Source organism: Tursiops truncatus, chromosome 16 (genome assembly GCF_011762595.2).
Source record: "Tursiops truncatus isolate mTurTru1 chromosome 16, mTurTru1.mat.Y, whole genome shotgun sequence".
In the NCBI taxonomy this organism is placed as follows: domain Eukaryota; kingdom Metazoa; phylum Chordata; class Mammalia; order Artiodactyla; family Delphinidae; genus Tursiops; species Tursiops truncatus.
Genome location: NC_047049.1, coordinates 32,804,571 through 32,822,489, shown reverse-complemented (window position 1 = coordinate 32,822,489; position 17,919 = coordinate 32,804,571). Strand labels below are relative to the sequence as shown.

Sequence of the window (17,919 nt, the reverse complement as noted above, 5' to 3'; positions counted from 1 at the left end):
GACAAACTAGGTACTCAAAAGAGGGGTACTCGAAGACATACTTAATCTACTTTGTAATTTTGTGAAACCCCAATAATCCTAAAAGTTTAAGCTGAGGCAAGGGAACATAAATGTGAATCAGTGGGGGAAAAAAAAAACCCTACAAAAATATAGGCACAATGGATCTCTGTACTAGAGGATGTACTAGGTCCATACTTTAGGAGCTACAGATGGAACAGAGTTGTAGACAAACAACTGAAAAGATATACAGGGAAAAGTGCCTCCAATAAAACTGAAAAACTTCCAAAGCATCTGACATCCTGAGAGTAGCTGGATTTTTATTTCCAAAGACAAACCACTCAAGTTGCAACTTGTAGACAAAATTTTGTGAAGAGTTTCAAAGTATACTTTCACATTAAGGAATGTACGCATCCCTCTTCCATCTCACAGAAATAAACCTTGAAAATATTCATCAAATTCTTCTTCCCTATTTAAAAGAAAAAATATACAATTTGATTAAAATCAATTAGAGAAGAAAATTACTAGGTGACACATTATATGAAATTAATAAAAATATTTTAATCCAACATATTTGCTGATTCTTTTGTATAGCAATATATTTCATGATTCAGGTATCAAATAATTCTTGGTTACCCCAAAGATGTTAAAAAAAATAAATAATAATGCAAAAAAAATAATAATTCTTGGCTTCTAAAATAATCATAACTATACCAAGACTGATTAAATTGAAAATGCTGTATATGTTGGCACGTCTCCCTAAATGTACTTATTACCTAAGATTTTACTTTGAAGTACTTTGTGAAATGTCATTGCTTCTCTTTACTTTTTGGTTAACTTTATAACTTACTCTGTTCATTCTCATTTCAAATTATAGCCTGATCAAAAAATGAATGAAAAAAACTATTTTAAGGAAAAATACAAGTCTTACTCCTAGGAATAGGGACAATCTGCTTAGGCTGCAGATTTTATTACTCTGAGAAGAGTACATACGTATCTGTAGCAGTGAAGATTATGTCTAAAACAAAGAACAGAACTCTGAAAGGAGATATTACACTATAATGTGTTAAAATATTATGAAAATTGTAAAGTACTAAATAAACATTAGTGCTAGGAGCCACAGTAGTAATAGCACAGGTTTTCAAGTCAGACAGTGTTTTTTAAGTCCTAGCTCTGTCAGTTATTTGCTGAGCAAGCAAGTTATTTAACTTCTCTGGGCTCAGTTTCCTTATCTGTAAAATAAAGAACATCACATTTCCTCATAGAGCTGTTCTAAAGATTAAATGTATGTACAATTGCTTTTCTCCCTTCTGGGAACAGAGAATCAAGCTGGACAAATTCTGTGCACCAGTCTCTTCAGAAAATGTTCTTTTAGATCAGAGATTCACAATGGGACTCCATCATTTGGCTTTAAATAATTGTGAATGCCTAGAGCCACCACAACCATGTTCAAATTTTTAAAAAATTAATTCCAGAATCAGATAAAGTTGATTTAAAATTACCTACAATTTGGTATTCTCCTGGCTACTGTCCCTTTTCCCAAGCATGACAGCAAAATGCAGTAGAATTTTTAAAATTGTAGTAAGAACTTAAATATATGAAATTAGCTGAATTTCTGTGTGAACTTAGATGTCAGTACCTGATGTCAAGTTTTTATAAGGTCACAAAGAGCTTTGGATTATGAAACCCCTCTTAGGCTTTATTCATGTATCTTTACTGCCAAAAATGTGAGCTGACTCCAAGACCTGTTCTGTCATTTTCAGCTCTTCAAGGGAAAGTTATATGGTCAAAAGTTCAGTTGATAGTTTTACTAGGATAGTGATACCTTTTTTATAATCTGATCTATAACGACGACTCATTTGGGAATTCTTTACTTGGCTGACAAAAATAAAGGGTAAGGTCATAGAAAAAAACTAATCTTTTTAAAAAAAAAAAAAAAAAAAAAAAAAACACTCTTTCCAACACACCTGAATTCTATTACACTGAGAACATATTATATAATTAGCAATATGTTTTATAATCAGCTTAAATTAGCGAATCATGATTGATTCAACAGGTCTCTTATTATGAACCAATATGCCTAGAGTAACAAAATGGGACTAAAGTTTATTGAGCACTTACTATATTTGTAGGTATTGTGCCAGACCAGGTGCTTTACATTCTTTATTCTATTAAATCTTCACAATAAACTCTATGTAGTAGGTATTATTTTATCCCCTTTCAACAGATAAAGCTCAAGTGGTGAACATCCCAGTATATGAGAAGAACTGATAATATTCCAGCCTATATGCAGATAGCTCTTCAATCAATAGAGAACAATGCATGTGTTGACTTGTGTATCTCTGGGGTGTAAGGTGGCTGTTGGCAAGAAAACGTTTACACCTGTATATATCTTCAAGGGGCTCCCCTGTATAGGTTTATGATAATAAGAATATCATGGATAGGCTGCTCTGGAAGCTAGTAAACAGTATCTCTCTGAAACAATAAAAGCAAAGACTAGGGGGTCATCTGTCAATGTGAGCTGAGGAAAGATTTACTCACCAAGAGGGAGCTGGACAAGTTGGCTGTTTATGGCCATAAACAATGGCTGGGAATACACTCTGACCTTAGCAGGCTAGGTGTTCCTTGGCTTTAAAAAGACATTCATGATGCTAAGTTTTTCATTAACTGTTATCAAAAATGGCTGTGGTCAGAGCTTCCTAGACTGATGTAGAAGGTATGCATTATCACTGTCTATTAATACTATTATCAGGACTTACTGTGATTTTTCATCTGTCTCTGGTAGTGGGCCCTTCCAAAGTTCAGATTCTGAAGTACTTCCTTCCTCATCAGAGCTTCCTGTTCATTGAAAAGAGATTTTTTAAATGTGCACATTACATTTAAAACACATTTTGAACTACCCACCAATGCAATTAAATAAATTCCAGATTTACCTGTGGTTTAGCTTCAACTTTTATGGCTCTCTGAAAATTTAATGCACTTTTCCAGACCAATAAATTCTTTTGAAAAATAATAAGCTGATATATACCAAAGAGCCTCAGCAAATAGACCAAGGATTTAAAGTCTCATGGGAAACTTCTATAAATTATACTGAGTTAAAGTAACAATTCCAATATTAACTCTATATTATAAAGGAATTATCTCTTGTAATACAGTTGTCTTTAATTTAGTTTCTTATTTTTATTGATCATACAAAAGACATGCAGGGTAAGATTTTTGTAGAGTATTTACATTAGGATCAAGACCTTAAGAACTGAACTAGTATATAGGACTAGCAAGTTAAATTATGAAAAAAAATTTGTCAGACTTAAAAAAAAATTAATGCTGATTACATTAACTAGAAGAAGTCCATTTCAATGAAGAAACAGATGTTCTCATACATTGTTAGGAGTAAATACCATTTTCTTGAGGAAAATCTGGCAATATAGATCATTTTAAAATATAGATACCCTTTGACCAGCAATGCTTTTAGGAATTTAATTATTTACTTAGAATAAACGAGCACTCAGATATATGTACAAAGATGTCCATTGTATAACAACAACAGCAAAAGAAAACAAGTTAAATCCCCACCAATTAGGGATTAAGGCTTGGTTAAAAAATACTATACAGCTATTTAAAAAAACCCCATAGCACACCTGAATTACCATAGAAAAATGTGTATGCTATATCAAAATTTTTAAAAGTTACAGAAAGCAGGCGTAGTATAATACAATTTGTATTAAAACATATCTACATATATATTATTATTTATATATGCGTGTGTGTGTATATAAATACACACACACACACACACACACACACACACACACACACACAAATAAGTTTGTAAGGACCAACCAAACTTAACAGTGATTATATTACCTGTGGGCCTGGGATAGTTTTACTCTTTAAGCATTTCCAAATTTTTTTGTATTTTAAACAATAATCATGTATTACCTTTAAACATCAGTAAAAACAATAAATTTTATTTTTAAAACATAAAATAGACATGTTTCAAATGAATCACCCTATATTAGTCAACTAAAAATTATCAAATACTGAAACATGTATTATGAGACAATAAAATTATATGCCACAAAGTAATTATGTTAGCAAATAATTCCTCTCCAATAATGACCATTAGTCTGGAAAAGAAGTGACACAAATTTGGCCTGTCAATACAGAATGCACCTTAGTTAAACACAACACAAAAATAAAACAGTACTGATTTGCCATGATGGTTCTAGCCTTTTTTCCTGTTGGACTTTGATCCTTGAATCAACATGTTACGTCTGAACTTTGGTCCTAACTGAATCTATTCTAGCACAAATTCTAACGAAAACAGCAAAAAAATAAAAAAGGGAATGGGGGTTGTGCTTCTAACGATCTACACACAAAGATGATAAAATTATAAAGCTCTGGGAATAAGATTCCCACTCAACAACAGCCAGCACTGGAACTGCCAGTGTCCCAAACTGAATATGCGAAAAGACAAAAGTACTCTGCTTGGGACTTCCCTGATGGCACAGTGGTTAAGAATCCACCTGCAAAGAAAAAAAAAAAAAAAAAAAGAATCCACCTGCAATGCTGGGGACACGGGTTCAAGCCCTGGTCCAGGAAGATCCCAAATGCCACAGAGTAAGCCCGTGTGCCACAACTACTGAGCCTGCGCTCCAGAGCCCGTGAGCCACAACTACTGAGCCCACATGCTGAAACTACTGAAGCCTGTGCACCTAGAGCCCATGCTCTGCAACAAGAGAAGCCATCGCAATGAGAAGCCTGCACACAACAAAGAGTAGACTCCTGCTTGCCACAACTAGAGAAAGCCCGTGCGCAGCAACGAAGACCAAAGACCCAATGCAGCCAAAAAACAAAAACAAAACAAACAAACAAGTCTTCTGCTCTTATTTTTATGAAAATTCACTAACTGAGATAAAGAAAGCACAGAAAAACTAATTAGGCCTAGTAAAGTTATCACCATGGTGTTATCCTGTCAATGATGTCAGAGAACAAACCTACAAGGCCTTTGAAAGTGGGCAGCTAATTTCAAAAGGCCTTACAACCACCTGTTTTCTTGTTCCCTCTCAAGAGTACTGCCCACATGCCAGCTTTCCTACACCAGTTTTCTGGTAACAGACGATCCAGTTTTACTAAAAAGTACAATTAGTTTAGAATAACATTATAAAATAACTCTCTTTGAAAGAGGACATGCTGAAAAAGTGATCAAATATCCTTAGAGAATCAAATCTACAAGACTGGATTATATGACCTTTAAGGTCCCTTACAACCCTATGAATCTATTAATATTTAACTATGAATCTATAATACCTAATTCCATGAGGTTGACAGTAACTACAAATCATTTTTTTGATAACTGCTACAACCTGCCAGAGGTGGAAAGGGTACTGCATTTAGAACAATGGGCAACACAAAATGATGCTTGCATTTGTATCAGTGTCAAACCTACACAGTAATTATTGACAAGCGGGGATCAGAATTTAAGTCACTGACTCTGTACTGAAAGGGGAGCTTGGAGGTCCAGCCCTTATCCAATAAATGAACATCTTACTGTAATACTTCCAATAACAACTGGCTGTCCAATCTAAACACCTCACTACTTCCTGAAGCAGCCCATTCCTTTCTTCAGATAGTTCTAATTGACAAATTTTTCCTTAAATTAAGGCAAAAATCTGTCCTTGGGCTATTTTTATCCATAGACTCTAGTTATGCCAACCAGCCACCAAAAATAAGTCTCCTACATAGTAGCAGTCTTGAAAATATCTACAGTTTCCATGTCTACCTCCTTACCCCTTCCCTCTTCACTTTTTCCTAAGCTAAACATCTACGGTTCCTTCAACCTTCCTCCTATAACAACATTTCAAGTTCTGACAACACTTTGGTTCTTCTATTCTTGACCTGCTTTAAGTTTTCAATGTTCCTTTTAGAATGTAATGCAAATGTAATGCAAACTGCATATAATTTTCCCTATATGCTTTGAATAATGCAAGTAGATCCATCATCTTGGTTTTTCTGGATATTACATACCTAAATAACTTGGCCTACTGAAGAAGCGGCAAGTCGCCAATTATGAAAACAATGGACAGGTCAGACTTTTACAGACTTAACTTTTGATCTGACCCATTGTGAAGAACAAACACAAAATCTAATGTCCAGTATTTTCCTTTTCTCTGATATAACAATAATAGCTACAGATTATCAAAGATTACTTCATATAAGACACATGCTTTACATGTTTATTATTTCACTTGACTGATAATAATCCAATGAAGTCAAGTCTCTTTATACCCATTTTACAGATAGAACTGAGACACAGATCAAATCATTTAATGTGGATTTGTGTAATATATCTGCCCAAACTGAGGTATAAAGAGTAGACTAGGGGCTTCCCTGGTGGCGCAGTGGTTGAGAGTCCGCCTGCTGATGCAAGGGACACGGGTTCGTGCCCCGGACCGGGAGGATCCCACATGCCGCGGAACGGCTGGGCCCGTGAGCCATGGCTGCTGAGCCTGCGAGTCCGGAGCCTGTGCTCCACAACGGGAGAGGCCACAACAGTGAGAGGCCCGCGTATCGCAAAAAAAAAAAAAAAAAAAAGAGTAGACTAACTTTTGATTCACTGAAGAACAGTTATTGATGATATAAGTAAAAGAGCAGACTCTGGAGTTATACACCTGTGTTTAATCGTAGCTCTGCCATTAACCAACTATTTGACCTTAGGCAATTTATGTAAATTCTCTGGTCTTGGTTCTCTTATCTGCAAAATGGGATATTATATGCCCATTACTACGATTAAATGAGGTATACAACTAATCCACTTGCGATTATGGCTGACAATCAACAAAAGCAAGTTAAAATTCTTTTTCCCCATAGAAATTGGGTTTTTCTTTATGGATCTGGTGTAAATAATCCATATGTTAAATGAGGGTAAAAGGGTAACTGAATATTATCCAAATGGAAATGAAATATATAATAGAAACAGCAGAATTTGAGTTGTAAAATTGCCAAGACCACCTAAGACAGGTCACTGACCACCTGAGAAGATATCTGGGTTTGGCAAACTATAACAAGGTACATGTCCCCTGCTTGAAATGGTTCTACTTCAAGAACCAATCTAAGCTAGAGATTCTTCAGGTTGGCTACAGTATTGTCCTCTCCCTACCACCAGAAGTTTGACCTAGCTGAAGAGGGTGAAGAGACTTAAGATTATTTCCGGGAAATGAGGGAGGTTTGAGAGGGCTGGGGGAAGAACAGTGGGAGGGAGAAGGAAGGAAGAGCAAATGAAAGAATTAATATAAACAAGTCAGTCAAGCCCTTTCCCCAAAAGATTTTTTAATAAAAATTGGAATTGGAGAAGGGCAATGGCTTTTTTAAACATTAAATAGGCCTTCACACCTCTCACTGCAACATATAGTTGGAAATTGGCAAAAACTATAAAATTTCCCATTTTAACCTGTGTATGCTTTCTAAAACTATATATACTTACTACCCCATCCTCAGATAGCTTAAGTCTATCGTCTCATGCCTGGCTATGTTCTATAAACTGTCAGGAAACTTAACCTAATGTAGAAGAAGGAGCTTACTGATAGATTAGGATTCACATGGGGAGAAAGGAAGTGTCAGTGCTTTAAGGACACTTCAAATATGTTGAAAACAAAATGGTATGAGTAAAGTAATTCATAAAGAATACGTTGTATTCCTAAAGTAGAGGAATACCTCCACTGATATCTCCCTCTTCATTAAATTTTTAAACAGTAAATATCTTTAAAATTCTATTTCTCTAAAATTTCTGATTACTGAACACTTAAAAATTCTCCTTAAGAATTATATACTAAAATGCTAATAAAGTTTAAATTGAATGGTGATTTAGAGCAATTACTAAATATTTTCCTGAGTTTGCCACATAAATATATATTACTTTAAAATCAGAAAAAAATTAACTCTTAAGTTTATAAATTTACAAGTAAGGCTAGAAGTCTCAAATCTCTAAATTTCTATAAATAAGTTCAGATATTATAACATAAATTAGGTATGTTACTGAACTACACTTTGTTAGACCCTATTTATTGCAAGTTCTTTAAGAAATTCTACATCATATTACTGTTGAGATACAAGGTTACTGTTTGTTATATCACGAATGGATACCCCCTTTTATGAATCCACAGTAGATTCTGCTCTCAAAACTGCCTGGAAAAACTGAACACCCTGCGAGTTCTCTTTAATATTGTATGGGTACAATTAATCATTCTACTGGTGGTTTCCTTTCTTTGGTTTGGTTGTTAGGAAGGACAGTGACAAATCTATGATCTACTTTTGCAATTATGCAAGACTTTTTGGTAAATATTTGTCTGTATTAATTTTACCTCTAGCTTTACTTTCCTATTCTATCTTATTTTTCCATTATTTTGATTTCACCTTTAAAAAAATCTTATAGTATATATTTTTGTAAGTCATTGTGAATACTTTTTGGAATGTTGCAGGGAAGAAACAATAAAATTTGTAGCAAATATTCAATGAAATCCAATCTGATGAAAACTACAGGACTTACTAAAAATTGACCAGTAACAACCGTTGCTAACATTTGCTTTCTATGTACAAACCATATATTTAATTTGATCGATCAAAATCCCCAAATGACAAGAGATCACTCAGTCTTGTGCAATATAAGCAACATTTCTTAAATTTTAATCCACCTCCCCAATTCTTTTTCTATCCCAACTTCATCCCTCTTGTTCTCTTCCTTCACACTTCATGATGTGAAGTTAAAATGTTTATCCACTATATTTACTGAAAAAAAAAAATTTATGCTCTTCTATACTTGACATAAGAAACTTTTAAATGTTCTAATATGGGGAAGAAATACACTTTTGCTCTTTTTTCTATGATTTTTCTCACACAGTACAAAAACAACAACAAAAATTTACATCAGAACAAGTTACAGTTTGTGGGAAACCTAAACTGTAAATAACTTGAATCTGTATACTTTTATTAAATAAAAACTTGATACTGTTGATAGAATTTTCTGATTTCACTGAGAGTGAATGTGATGAAAAACAAAAACAAAAAACCCAGCACTGTTTAGTCAAGAATCATCTTGCAGTGGTGTAACAACTATAGCTATATAACTGGAATTCTTCCCAATAGTCTAGTGTATAGACTTGCAGGAAAGCACTTCACTGTCTTCTAATCTTTCCTGTTCCTTAGACTTATCTCCCTAATTAAAATGTTAGATTCTTTTAGGGAGGGGTGTTTTATGCTCTTGTACAGCCTGGAATACCTAGCACAAAACATAAAAAATAATGAACACCTATAAAAAAAAAAATCTCATGTTGCTAAGACAAAAAACCCCAAAAAAACCCAAAAAACCCCTCATAGATTAGCTGCAATACAAACAATATTTTATCTACAGATGTTCAACATCTGAAAGCAGTTTACAAATAAATGCCTTTTCTTAATCTTTTAAGAAAAAAAAATTTAAAAAATCTTTTAATCTTTCTTAATCTTTTTTGAAGATCATATACAGGTGAGAATTCTCTGTAATTGAAAATCACACAAAAAATTATGTCATAAAACAAACATTTTCAATTCTACAATGGTTTACCCAGTGAGGGAAACAGAAAAAGTACTGAAGATCTATTAAAGTAATCTAAAAAAATCATCATTATACAATCTCCTGCAGTAAGACCTCAGGGGAAATATTTCTGAAGGCTGCTAACTCAAAAAAGAACAGAAAACAGATGGAGAGTAACAACTCCTCCAACCTCCCTGGACAGGTCTCATAATTAGCCCAAGTTGTAGCATGAATGGCCCCTTAAGGCCAGACAAGAGGGTGTGAGAACTACAGGGTCAAGATTCCAAAGGAAGCCAAGGCCTGGACTGCAACAACTGCTTATGTTGTTTCTTCACTCCTACTTATTTCCTAGTCATCAGAGAGCAAATAAAAACATAGCTAAACTTCCAATGGCAAAAGAAATGCATTCTTCTCTGTCATCTTCTCTGTCATGTAAGGAACAATGATACCTGCTTCCAAGTGTCTATAGGTTAAAAAAAGGACACAGCTGGAACCAGAAGGAAGAAGTTGTACGTTTGGGCTAAATGTTAAGAGAAACCTGCTAGCAATTACAGCTGTCTGAAATGTAAAGGAGTATTTTGGATAATGGGTACCTTTTCCCTGGAGGTGTTGAAGCTAAAGCAGAACAAATACATGATAAAGAGCAGTGCATCTTAACCTTTATTGTACATATGAATCATTCTGGGAACTTAAAGTGCAACTCTGATTTAGGAGGTCTGGAGGGTCTGAAATTATGCATTTCTAACAAGCTCCCAAGTGATGACAATGCAAAGGACCATGTTTTGAAAGGTGAAACCACAGAAAATCTTTTTGATCATGATTCCAGGGCTGATCTCTGATGTTCCTTTCAACATTGAGAAATTGGTTGATTTCACTGACTCACTCACCTAACACTTACTGAATGCCTACTATGTGGGGCAAGCACTGTGCTTAGGAACTGGGGATAGAGAATTAAACAAGTCACACAGTCCCTTCCTTCACAGAAAAATTATTCCAAGAGTGATATGTATTTCTAAAGGTGAGTGCAGGATGCTATCAGAACGTGCTAAGAGGGACCTAATCTTGCCTGGAGGAGTGGGGTGAAGGGTGTCAGAAAATGCCTACCCAAGGAACTGAGCTTGGGGGCAGGATGGAGGTGGGAGGGGTAAGATCTTGAACTTCCTGCCAAGACAATTTACCTAAATACCCTGTTCTGTTCACACCTGCCAAAGCAGACTGGTCCTCAAAGTCAAGCTTTGATCTTTCTTACATTTCCTCTCTATGCATTCAGCTATCTAGCCATCCAATTATCCATCCATCCATCCACTTATTTAGCATTTTGTATGATGGTAACCTAAGGCTATCGGCTTGATGAGATCACACAGGGAGAACAGAGAAAATAAAGAGAAGCTGTGTAAGAGCCTTGAGCAATTCCAACAAGGGTAAGATGGAGGAGGAATTATAGTCAGGAGGCTGAGGAGAGGCTGAAAAGATAGGAAAAAGATCAAGAAAGTAATTGTTCTGAGGAATGCCAACAGTCCAAATGCAGCTGCGATATTAAGCATTTACTAATTTACTAACTATTCAAGTCTGGGCCAAATTAAGGTGGCCTGGCAAGAAAGTATCATATCAAGATCAACCTAATTCCAGATGATCGATCCCAGATGAGAAGATATTAAAGAGGTCTACATGGTTTTCCTAAAAGTTTGCTAAGATGTTGTCATTTTCTGCTTTATACCAAAGAAGCTGAAAAAAAGAACTATATCCTGTGCTCTCTGCTACGAAAGGTGCTCTGAATAAAGAGTATATAAGACACAGATGTCTCAATTCCACTCTGCTTTGGTTTTCTATCTCTGAAGTTGCCCTGAAACAATCTTCAAGTCTTTCATTTTCTTATTCTTTATTATTTATGCTTTACCTGTGCTAGTGGGGTGCTAGGGATAAAGCAATGAACACAGCAGACAGAATCCCTGTTCTCCTTGTGTTTTATGTAACTGTCATATGTGTAATGAAGGAAAAGTTCCAAGGTTGTGAAAGCATTATAAATGGGAGTCCTAATTTAGATTCATGGTCAGGAAAGGATCCCTGAGGAAGTGACATTTAAGCTTAAATCTGAAGGATGAGTTAGGATGGGACTGGAGGTTTTAGAGAGGAAGCAGCACCTATACAGTCCTTAAACAGAAAGAAGTTTGGCATTTTCTAGAAACTGAAAGGCTATGTGGGTGGAGTGTGAATGTAAGGTGAAGAGTAGTGATAAACAAGCCTTGTATGCTGGATCATATAGAGCCTTTGGGCTTTGTCCAGATATTGGTTATATCCTAAGAACATAGGAAATCACTACTAGATGGAGAATGGATTAAGGAGAGGGAGGTGGGATGACAAGACAGTGTTAGAATCAGTACGGATAATATAGTAGTAGCCTAGATGAGAAAACATGGTAGTTTGAACTAGACTAGAGAGAACATGAGAAATACATACCCTGGGGGTAAAACTGATAGTATTTACATAAGTAACAAGAAAAAAAGAAGGCATCAAGGATAATTTCCCGATTTCCGATATTAGTTTTTAGGTTGACAGAGGTATCACCTACCGAAATATAGAACACTAAAGGAAAAACATCTATAAGGAAGATCACATGCATATATATATTATAATTTGAGGGGTGCAACCCCATCCCTAGTCCTGAGTATCCAGCTACCTAATTATCTGTTTTGGAGGTACTGAATAAACTTTTATAAGGCAGGGATTAGTTCTTCTTTAATTTGGAATATGCAATGATTAACATAGTATCATACTATGATATAAATATATTATATAATAGTAAATGCTACAAAATCCTCAGATATAATACACTAAATATTTTACTGGCACATGAGGATAAATAAAAATTTTTAAAAACTCAAATGAGATTCTCACACTTAATTAAAATTTATTTTGAAATTTGAAACATGATTTAGAGACAAAAAAGGTATTCTGTTTCAAATACCATTTCTCAATAAACAAGAGAATATCAGTATTTTTCCTCTCAACATCTATCGATTTTACCAAGTCAAAAACTTGGCAATACATATACTTGAATGTATCATGACATGTTAGAAGAAAAAAGTGTATGTAAGAACATAACGTATCTAATGATCTTCATAGCTGGAGCAAGGCAGCCCTCTCCTGTTCAAGTATTATGTTAACACAGGCTGGAATCTAATTCAATCTACCATTACCTACCTAATTTAAGTCCAATTCACTCTAAGTTATAGTCAATTTGACTCTACTTTATTATGGACTAAAAAAGCAACTAGCAGTAACCTTCGTAATGCTAACTATGTACCAAGTACTATGCAAACTGCTTACATGCATTATCTCATTTCAACTTCTGAAAAATCCTATGACTTACTAGGTAAGATTATCATGACCATTTTACACATGAGAAAACTAAGGCTTAGCTTAAGGACTGCTGAGGAAGAAGTAGCAGTTGACTTGGATTTGAATTTAACAGTTATTTACTAATTGTACGTGCACAGCACCATGTTAGGTTCTGAGGACACATACATATCAACCTCTATCATTTCAAGAAGCTCATAAGCTAGTGAGAAAAATCACACAGACCATGATAATTGAAATCACAGTGTTACAATGTTAAACTGACTTATAGGTTATGTACTGATTTACAGTGTTCAAAGTGCCTTTCACATCCTTATTTGATTCTCCACAATAAGCACCAGCAGTATAAAGAGCAGGTATTCATATCACCACTATGTACACGAGGAAAGTGAAACTCAAGAAATTCAGTGACTTGCTCAAGGTAACAAGTCTGTAAGTAACAAATCCAGAAATTAGAATGCTGTTGCAATATTATACCATCTGCCAAAAATGAATCAAAACCAACCTTGTTATTGAAACTCCTGTAAGTTACTGTAAATTCATATCTAAATTCTCCAACCAGTCTCCTTTCAACTACTATAAAACAGAATTCTAAATGCATTTACTAATTAAATTCAACATTTGTGACATATGGCAGATTATACTTCATGTTCAGAAATATGAGTAAATATTTTATTTTAATTCCCTTTTACCTTTATCCTTTTTCTTAGAGGACTCTTCTACAGAAGATAATCTGGATTTTTTATGTGATGACTCTTCACAATCTTTTCTGGCTTTATCCTTTCTTTTTTTTGACTTGACTTCTTTTCTCCTTTATGTTGAACAATATAAAGTTAACTTTTTCAACTGAATTTTACAAAAAGTAAAAATCAATGGGTAAAAAAGTCAAATCAGTTAAAGTACTCATTTTTAAAATGTAGTTTACATAATAAGGAACCCTTAAATGAGTCTGTAAATATTTTAGGTTAGTATATTAATTAAAACAATTCTGTAAGATTATGAAGCCTGAACACTCTGACACAAAGGATTATTTTTATAAGTTCTGTGTATAAACCTTAGTAAATGTAAATCACAGTTTTTACTCATTTCTTTTCTATATTCTATCATTTAGCCATTCTAAAAAAATTACAAAATCAAATCTCATTTTCCTCCACATAATTCATATCTACCTACACTTTGAAAAAACACATACAAGAAAAAACCACTCTAACAGTTCTCAACCACCAGTAAATAGAAAATTCTTAAGAATAAAGGAATACAGCAAAGGTATAATAGAACGAGGATGGAAAAGCTTACTGTTAACTCATATATCTACTTTAGACCACTTATCCTTTTACTGCTGTAGCTTTATCTCTTCTAGGCCAAGTTTACAAGGTTGTCAGTGCCATAGCTGGCAAACAACTGATTTTAATTGGTTAAGAAAAGAAACACTAAATAGGAAAAGGTGATAATGCTGAAACTGGGACTGGGAAAGAGGATGAAGAGACAACAGAGTGGATTACTTTCAAGAAACTTGCTTATCAGGCCTTTCAAATTAAGATACACCAAATACTACAATACTGTTTAAGACAGTAATAACTTCTTGCCTCTTGTAAGAATAATTTCAATCTTGAAATGAAGCTCGAAACTCAAGGTCAAATAAAACTTTGTTATCTTCCAGTATCATTGAGAGGGGAAATCAATTAATCTAAAAACTTTGCTAATTTTAAGAATTTAAAATTTTTTATTTATTTTTAATAGCTAAAATACTAGATAAGGCTCATTTAGAACACAGCTGATTTTAAATTAATATACTAATATATACATTTTATAAAGTTGCAGAATCTTACTGTTAAGACTTTCAAGTGTTACTCAGGACATGAAACTTGACCACTACAATCATGCCAGGTTACACAGATTTTGTCTGAACATCTGCAACGCCAGGGACTTCATTATGCTTGACTTATCATACGCCAGACACTGTGTCAAGCATTTTATATGCATTTTCATTTAATCCCCACAATAACCTTAGTATACTCATTTTTAGAGATAATAAAATTGAGTCTTACAGAGGTTACATAGCTTGCCCAAGAAGACTAGCAAGTGGATTAGCTGAGAGGAATATATAGGAAAGCCTACTATCTATATATACTGCACAATGCAGAACAATGATACTCCTACCCCATTCAGTATGGCAGACACAGTCTAGCTCATTCAATAGGAGCCTGATTTTAACATCTAAAATGAGTATAGAGGTATAATCCTTTGTAACAATGACAAACTCTAATTAAAACAATGCTTAAATGAGACATAGGAATCACTTTATGAAGACCTGCTTTACAATATAGTTTCGAAGAATATTACAGTATCTGAACACTGATTCCAAACCAAAAATTCTAGCATCTATCTACCACCCTGCACAGGCCTTCACATTTAAAACTGCTTGACTAGAGTTAGGCATGACGAACTTCCAGTTCCCTGGTTTATGTGGTCATATGGTAATGGCGGATTTTATATACAATCAACTAATCAAACATCAACCACTCAAGTCTACTTTAGACATCCAGTGCAGGTGACTACGTCCCAGAGTACTAAAATTAACAACCACATTTTAAAAGATCATATTACCTGTGATGAAAATTTAATTTAAAGGAACATTCTTGGCATAATCCTAAAAAAAAAAAAAAAAAAAAGAGTAACAGCACAGAATTGCTAAATTTTAATAACTGCACAGCTACTTTACTTTTAATATCATAAATTGTCATTTTTCTTTACATTCCTTTACTGTAAGAGGGGAAACAAATAATCTGAAGAAAACAATCTGATTCTCTCCCACCTCAAAAAATGTATATATATAATAAAAATTGAATCAGAATGCTTGAGAAATTGAAAATATTCTGCCATTGCTTTAGAAAATGGTGCTGTCAAGTTATTCTAAAAGCAAACTGTTTCACAGGCAGAATTGTATCTCACATCAAAGACATCTAATAACAATAGTGTGGGTATAGTCATTTCCTCTGAAGTACTCTAAGAGTTTTCAAATGTAAAAGAACTTTCAAAAAAGTTCCTCTATTGTGGTCTCTTTTTTGCTTTAATCTCAGTTCACACTAGTTGACTCTTCCTCATAAGCACTTCCAGGAAGAACTCAGACACCAACCTTCATTGGTGTGTACCAAGTAGCATATGGAGAAATCCTTGATTTCTACCCAGAGTGGGCAGACACTCTAAGGGCACACGTATTTAGGAACCAGAGAAGGTTGTTAACATGAGGCAGAGAAGAAGCTGACACATAAAAGACTAGCTTAGGAGAAAAAAAAGAATAAGCAACAGATCCTAAAACATGTATATTAAGAGAAACTTCTGTATTCTGGGTTATAATCCTAAGCTTTTAAGACTAATATCAAGAAAATCTGCCCTTCTAAAATTTTTTCTTTATTGACAGTCAATAAAGTCTACACCATAACAATATGGCTATCAGCTAATGCGAGATTTTATATTGCCTTTTCTGATACTTTGCATCTCACTCTGCCCTGGTGACATTCTCAAAGTAATGGAAAGAGGTCTTCACTTCACGAATTACTGGTTTACCTTTGGCATTAGAACTATTTCCCCTAATGTCACTCTTGCAACTTTCAGAAGCTCTGAGAAAAAAAGAGTTCCCAAGAAGATACATTAAAAATTTTTAATTGGATCTTAAATTAGCCTATATATTTTAAAATCTAAATTACTAGATAAACTTTGAAGAAATCAATCACACCCCACCTAAAATCAACTTACTTAATTTAACAAGCGCATTTCTCTTTTCACCATGCTCAATATAACCAAAATTAACTTCCCAACTCTTTAAGCCTTCTTTTTTATCACAACGTTTATTTCCACAGCAAAACTGGCCTGCAAATAAAGGAAGGAATATTAGCTATGATGGTTGGTGACAATATTTATCTATACAATCTGGCATTACCTCTGAAATTTACTCAACATACATACATAACATACATGACATACATATATAAATTCCTAGCTTTATAAAATAATCATTAAAAAACTGACCACAATAATTGTGGTATGTTCAACAATCAAATCAAATTGCTGAATGAACTGTTTAAAAAAAAAACAGTTCCAGAATTCTTTACCTGATAGATAGTTGACTATCTATCAAGTTGACTGTTTATATTAAGATACAGAGTTTTAGTGACTCCGTGTAAGGGAATCTTACACTTTGGAAGATGGAAGTACTAGAAAAGTGTACTCACTAATACACTAAAAGAATAAGTATATTTTCCAAAGTACATGCACTTATAACTGGGACAATCTTTTTCAATATTTAATAATATTAAAATTGATAAAAATTGAAATTTTTAATATGGCATTTAAGTACCAGCATAAAATGACATTTAAAACACATTTTAACTAGCATTTTGAGATTAAGTAGAATGAGTAATCAAACCTGATGCTCTTAAGTTTTAGAATCACTTGACACTAAAATCAATGCCTTATTATCATATCCACTGTATATTAAAACCTATGCAAAAAAGGACTAATATTGATGATCCAAGAGGGAAAAAAAAATAAACTACTCAACAATTATTAACTTCAACAGAAAAAGACAAGATCAAACTTATTTGCACAAACTAAAAAAAAGCATTTATATCTCAATAATTTGCACCAACAGGAACTGCCTTTTTTTCATAAAAAAGAAACTGTCAAAATGAATTTTGAAAATTACCAGTTCAAAGGCTGATAACTTTTCTAAATTGGCATTGTTTCACTCATTCCAAATAAATACTTCATTAAATCTGTATGTGTTTAGCAATGGCTCTATTGTTAAAAAAGCACCAAGATTCAGTCAGAGCAAATAGCTTTCTTTCCCCTTCTCAAGTAAAACTTTTTTCAATTACATGAATTTAGAGAATGTCCATCAATTTTTTTTAAAGGCAGCATTACTTACTGTCACTTGAAAATTCCATTCAATAGAAGTATAAAATTTTAAAATTGTGGTAGACATTTCAACAGTTCTC

At 34.0% G+C, this 17,919-nt stretch overlaps 1 protein-coding gene across 2 annotated transcripts in view; it reads right to left on the bottom strand.

The window, feature by feature from the left end:
* Nucleotides 1-297: 297 nt before the first annotated feature.
* Nucleotides 298-17,919, bottom strand: part of LOC101321198 (protein FRA10AC1) — a 40,773-nt gene continuing 23,151 nt past the window's right edge. For both annotated transcript variants that reach the window (XM_019939654.3, XM_019939655.3), the window contains exons 10-14: nucleotides 16,679-16,792; nucleotides 15,530-15,572; nucleotides 13,615-13,733; nucleotides 2,757-2,835; nucleotides 298-466 (exon numbers count right to left, since the gene is read on the bottom strand). In XM_019939654.3, the coding sequence (XP_019795213.1) occupies nucleotides 424-466; nucleotides 2,757-2,835; nucleotides 13,615-13,733; nucleotides 15,530-15,572; nucleotides 16,679-16,792 (398 nt within the window). In that variant the 3' untranslated portion in view covers nucleotides 298-423. The remainder of the gene's footprint in view (nucleotides 467-2,756; nucleotides 2,836-13,614; nucleotides 13,734-15,529; nucleotides 15,573-16,678; nucleotides 16,793-17,919) is intronic.